Source organism: Haemaphysalis longicornis, unplaced genomic scaffold (assembly GCF_048455015.1).
Source record: "Haemaphysalis longicornis isolate Haplotype H1 unplaced genomic scaffold, Haemaphysalis longicornis Haplotype H1 scaffold_6, whole genome shotgun sequence".
Taxonomy (NCBI): Eukaryota; Metazoa; Arthropoda; class Arachnida; order Ixodida; family Ixodidae; genus Haemaphysalis; species Haemaphysalis longicornis.
The window spans coordinates 193,650,802-193,656,801 of NW_027526407.1; the positions used below are offsets into that span (position 1 = coordinate 193,650,802).

Below are 6,000 nucleotides of genomic sequence, written 5' to 3' on the forward strand. Positions count from 1 at the left end.
TTACACAATCAAAGAGGATTAGCGGCACCACTAACATCCCACAGAAATGTGTCTAGGGTGGCTTTCGTCGCTGGCTGCCAATAGGATTGGAGATTCTGATTATGATGATTGTGCCTAATGGTGCAAGGGCTTCTAGGCCAAGGAGCCCTAAAACAAGGGTGTGTAATGTCGCAGGTGAGTTATATGCTGCATGCTTTCGTTAAAAGTTGGTTATGTAAAATTCGTGTATAGGGCCAATGATTGTCAGTAACAAGTGAATAAAACTACTTGTTAGAGTATAAAAAATTTGGGCTATAATTCAGGGTGCCTCGGGAATAGTTTTTGCCTAGGACAAAAAGGATGAGGCCCCTGAGTGTCACGAAAAAGTGCCTCAGCAGTGTCCGTATTACTGACGAACAAGCTGGGGTAATGTGCGATACCAAATTTTTATTAAAAAATCAACCTCGGCCAAGTAGTCTAAAACTTTTTTGTAACAGGTTTTTGTTTCATCCGAGAGAAAGTGCACCGGGTGTAGTGGTATGCGTTTTGTGTATGTACTGGCGAAATGCCTTTGTCTGATTTTTTCGAGTGACTTGCATTCAATTAGGGTATTGAGTACCGAAGATCTCCTCCACATTTGTCACATGTCGGCCATGGCGTTCCATTTAAAGGTGTCCACCTGTGCCATGTGTGCCATATCAATAACGACACAATGAAACTTCTACAGACCTGTGTAGTTTTTCAGTTATGTGTCTACTTATTTGTGGTGTAATTGTATTGAGTTTGTTTTCTTTTTGCGTATCCCAGTGTTTCGGCTAGCTTTCCTGGAGTTTCAGGTCACAGTAAGGCACTGGCATTACGTGCACATTTCTACAAAAGGCAGCGTAAGCTGAATCCCTATCTGCAGCCTCATTTCCTGCTATTCTACAATGACCAGGGACCAAAGAGACAATATATTTGAGTGCCATCGAATATGCTGCCATGATAGCGTTTATAGCGAATTGAACACTGCGTTCTTATGCGCCTTCGCCAACGAGAGGGCTGTCACCACACTGAGAGAATTAGTGTATACGGCCAAGGAAACTATTTTTGTTCTCTGTTATGTGTTCTATTGCCAGTGCAATGGCTTAGGCTTCACCTGTGAAAATGTTGCTGCGAGGATTTAGGATATTTGAAGCCCAGAGGTTCGGTCCAAGTACGGCACATGACACAGCAGAATTTGTTTTGGAAGCATCTGTTTAGAACTCTCCACATTGATATTTACGCCGAAGACTTAAAAAGCGCTGTTAAAATATTGAACTAGTTGCTTTGTTTTTATTTATGCTTGCAAAAGACATAGCGCATGCTACAGGCGATAGCTTCCATGGGGCAATTAAATCAGCTAAAAAGTGTTTGCGCGTGTCTTTAAAGGAAATGTACGAGATGGAGGCTGCAGTATTTACTGTTATTGCATGGGGCTGCGGAAGTAACGGCCGCTTAACAAACAATGATACAGTGGATGTGTCAGGAATTAAGATGTTGGTTGGGTGCTTTTGTCAGGTTGTTTTATACAGCATATAACAACGAGGTGATTTCATTCTAGTTTTCCAATGACCCCATGTCAGATTCTACGTGCAAACTTTCAATCGGGCTCTTAAAAAAGCACCCCTCGCCAACAGCAGGCCTAAACGATAGACAGGGTGCAGTATAGTTAGAGCAGTTTTTGGGCCTGACTAATAGACTAGGCTACGATAATCAAGCCTCGATCTTACGAGGCTTTTGAAAATTTTCAATAAGCAGGCTCTGTCCGTGCCATACGACAGACGTGATAGAATATTTAGAATATTTAGTTCTTTCATGCATTTTACTCGTAATTGTTTTATATGAGGGCAAAAGGATAATTTTTATCCAGGAGCACTCACAAAAGTTTGTGCTTTTATGCTAATGGGCTTGTAGAGCGCATGCCACGGAGGCGTTGAAACAGAGACGACGAGACCACGTTGCCAGGCCGGTTTATTCCGAACGCCGTGGGGTCTCTATCTACTGATGTAAGGGGCGCGCGAGCCCTCCGGCGGGTGAGCACGCCCGTGGGCCTGCATCACGCTGCTGCCGCTGGCACTGTGGCTTGCCGCTACAGGGCTCCCCCCCAAGAGAGGAACTGGTGTGACGGTCACAGCAGCAATAGGTGAAGCTGTGCTGGCTATTTCTATTACCTTGTCGGGCGAAGGGAAATCCATGGATGCGAGCGAAGGGAAATCCATGGATGAAGATGTTGCGAGGGCCATTTGCACGTTCGCAGGCAGTCGCTGCAGAAAGAGCTCGCGTCTCTGGCTGGCGCTGTCTGTTCGCGCTGTCTGCCATCACCTCCCAAGAACGCACGTTCGACTACGTCGTGAGAGCTCTACCAGCGGCTGCTGCGGAAGAGGTTGCGGACATTCTTGCCTCCTTCACACGCAATCCACCTGCAACGGCCTACGACCAGCTCAAAGAAGCGCTACTCGAACGCAAAGCACCATCTCAGCGCACGTGCCTACAGCAGCTACTTTACATCGAAGTCGAGTCAGCAGCTGGGCGGCCGCACGTCAGCACCGCTCCCACTCCTGGCCGGGCCAACGCGACCTGAATAAATGTAGAAGCATCATCAACCACAATGACCAAGTCTGCTTCCTACAGGCGCTTAAGAGTCACACACGGGTCTGCCCGCATGCCTCGTAGCTTGGTAAAAACTACGCAACTGCTTTTGTCAAAGTTTAGTGTAAAACCGTTCGCAATGGACTACATTGAAAGGCTCTTCACTCCAAGGTAAAGTTGTCTCTCACAAATACCCATATTGGAAGATTTAAGACTTATCTGAACATCATCCACGTATACAGAGTAAAAGAGAAAGCGGGGTAGACCATTCTTTAAACAAATAATTTTGACAATGAAAAGTGGACAACTCAAGACAGCTCTCTGAGGTAGACTGTTCTCTTGGATGAAAGCTCGTGATAAGACGTGGCCAATTCTTACTCGGAATGTCCTCTGGGTCATATAGTCTTCCATGCCATTTACATATTGCCCCAGATTCCGAATGAACAAAGATCAAGTAGAATGCCGTAACGCCACGTAGTATCACAGGCCTTTTCTATGTCCCAGAAAATATACATACAATGTTGTTTAGGCACGAATGCGTCACGCGCGTATACCTCAAAGGTTACAGGGGCATTCGTTGTACACCTTCCCGAGCGAAGGCCCGCTTGAAACTTGTTCAAAATCCTGTTATGATGCAAGCAGTAAAAATCCTTGACATCGTATTTAATTCCCCTAGAACTTTCTGCGGATTCGCAGCAACTTTATCTAGTTTTTATTTACCCTAGAGTGTTTTATAAAGCTCGCAAATATTTTCGAATAAGTGTTGCGGGACAATAGGATTAAGAAATCATAGCTACGTTATCATAGCCTCTTAAGTCTTAAGGTCGGTTGTGCTGTTTTCATCACTGCTAAGGCTTGAGTGTGATAAATAGTTGCGCGTTCACTTTTCTTAAGGTCGTCTTGTGTAGATGGAAAATATCTAGTTAAGCTTGTACGGTTAGAAAAAAACGGGTGCAAGGAGATAATAACAGTAATAAATCAAGTATTTTGTGAGCTCTTCCCCTAATACAGTTTGTTTCATGTTGCCACTAGCTGCTGTTCCCTCAATGGACCGGGTGACTATTCTACACAATTGAAATGGAACACTTGTCAAACCAGTTTGCTTGCGTTCTCCTACAGCTCTGCTGCAGCGGCATTAAATTGAGGCCCAAGGAGCCATCGGTTATTCGTTGATTCCTCTTTCACCTAAAGTGCTCTAGTACACTTTCGAAGGGTGTTCCGGTTTTCCTGTTCTCCTAGAGCTCAACAAAAAACGCGTTGCTTCTAACTACGATGTGAGCAGCAGTACTGTGGGGAATGGCAGTGGCGGTGCATTTCGTAAGCTGTTCGGGGTGCGAATAGCTGGGCAGCAACAGCGAAAATGTGAGCATGTGTACATACGAAAAGTCTTGCCATAGTATTCCTTTCTGCCTGAACTGTGCTCTTCAGCAGATAGAGTTTGGACATGTGCTGTTGTAGACACAACGGTGACAGCCTCACAAGCATAAAAAAATTAAGGCCCTCTAAAAAACGCAAAACTAGTAGGCGCATGTTGGCCGGGTATGCATGTAGCTTTTATGCAGACGACGACGTTTCTGCTACTGACTTATCCCAGCTTTCTGTCTATGTTAAAAATACTTATGCTGGTCTCCACAGTTTCAGCTTCATTATTAGAAAAGTATTAGTTTACTTACTCCACTGGCGTATTTTTGGGTCACCAAAGATGACTGTGGGAAACAAGGAAGGTGCGAAACCTCGGTGTGTAAAGAAGATTGATGATATTTGTACGAGGCAATCGCAATTTACGGCAATATCCAACTACAAGTGATTCCCGGCAAATGTGTATTTTCATAACATGAAGCGTGGAATCAGCGTGATAATATTGAGAAATGGTACCTACTAATGTTTAGCTGCAGTACACTACTAAACAATGTGGGGCGACGTATTGAGGGTAAATATCGTCGAATTACGCCCAAAATCATGCACCAAATATTCGAAAAACCAACATTTGGCATTACGTATACGTAGATTTTCAGCTTGAAGTTCCTTAACTACCGTGTACTGATGTAGGTACCAACGCCGACTTGCACCATCCTGCATATATTCTGGGAAATGTAGGCCACCACGTTGTTGCTGGTGAAATTAAGAAGCAATCGAACTACTTGCTTTTGAGAAAACATTAACAGTTCAAAAACAAAAGGCTAAAAACTTGGCAGGCTTCTACATCATGGTGTTCAGAAAAGATACACACGTTAATTCATTTCTGCCTTGAATAAGTGGTTTCGGCGAATGTCCAAATTTTATGCTACCGTTGTTCATTATAGTGTACGGGAAAGTAATACATAAATTTAAATTTTTTTTACATACGCTTCTGGCGAGATGTTGTTTTCAAAAAAATGCGTTTGGGTAGTCCTTACATTTACTATACCAACCGCAATTTAAAAAAAATCATTTTGTGTCAGTTGGTATACTTTAAATTTTGAAGCTTTTTACCTTCACGGTTAGAGCAAACGCCTTTCATTGTGATGTGTGATGCAATGAACGTCTGCAAAATTTCTGCCTCAATGACTGAGCAAAATTTTCAACTTTCGTTTTCAGTGCAGCCCATATGTCGCTTGGAGCTGTCCCTATGGGTGCAGCTGCTACGGAAGACGGTGTAAACCATGGCCCCGTAGAGGCTAATGCGGCAGTATTACATAACCTGCAATAACGGCAAAGCGAACGGACGCAGGGGAATGTAGCGTGTACGAATAAAATTGCCAAGATATTTGAGCTCAAATGTGAAGTGCATTTATTTCGAACAACCATCACACTTTTCCCGGTCGCCTAATGTATCGTAGGCTATTTGAATATCACGTGTGTAAATAATGTCAAGATATCTTGTTTTACCAATTCCTTGCGTCGGAAAGGTTGGCTGGTAAGGTGAGCTATAATCTGTAATTTCAAGCGGAAAGAGGAATAATTACATTGTGGGGCTGGCTTGGGGCGTTTGGATCACTTCTCATTCTTGCGATTTGCAGTTGTCATGGCAAGGCATTTTTCAAGAATAAAGTTTTTGGTTCGACATTGTAAACAAATGCGAGAGATAATTAACAGAGGGTGGACCGCTGCTTTAACGCGAAAATCGAGAGAGTGTGCCTAATGGGAACTGTTCAAAACCAGCAGGCCCATTGGCTCAGACTGTTTTTTGGGGCCTGTGTGCAATGAGTCTTGTTTGTGCACGTTCCCCAGGATTCAAACACCATTAAAAAATCCAGTCGTCCGTAGAGTGCAGTGCATAAAAAAAGTGACATCTCCATTCGGCGTCCTTCTATGTCATAAAAAAGGTAGTACAACACTCAAGAATCCCTCAACGGCGCCCCACTGTTTGAAGAAAAAAATACCTGGACAGAAATTTAAAGCAGCGTATTTTACCACAAGAATTTTTCCACT

At 43.7% G+C, this 6,000-nt stretch overlaps 1 protein-coding gene across 4 annotated transcripts in view; it reads left to right on the forward strand.

Moving 5' to 3' along the window:
* Positions 1 to 5,347, forward strand: part of LOC144142142 (uncharacterized) — a 68,973-nt gene extending 63,626 nt beyond the window's left edge. For all 4 annotated transcript variants that reach the window (XM_077673533.1, XM_077673536.1, XM_077673537.1 and 1 more), the window contains one exon: positions 5,167 to 5,347. In XM_077673533.1, the coding sequence (XP_077529659.1) occupies positions 5,167 to 5,250 (84 nt within the window). In that variant the 3' untranslated portion in view covers positions 5,251 to 5,347. The remainder of the gene's footprint in view (positions 1 to 5,166) is intronic.
* The last annotated feature ends 653 nt before the right edge of the window (positions 5,348 to 6,000 follow it).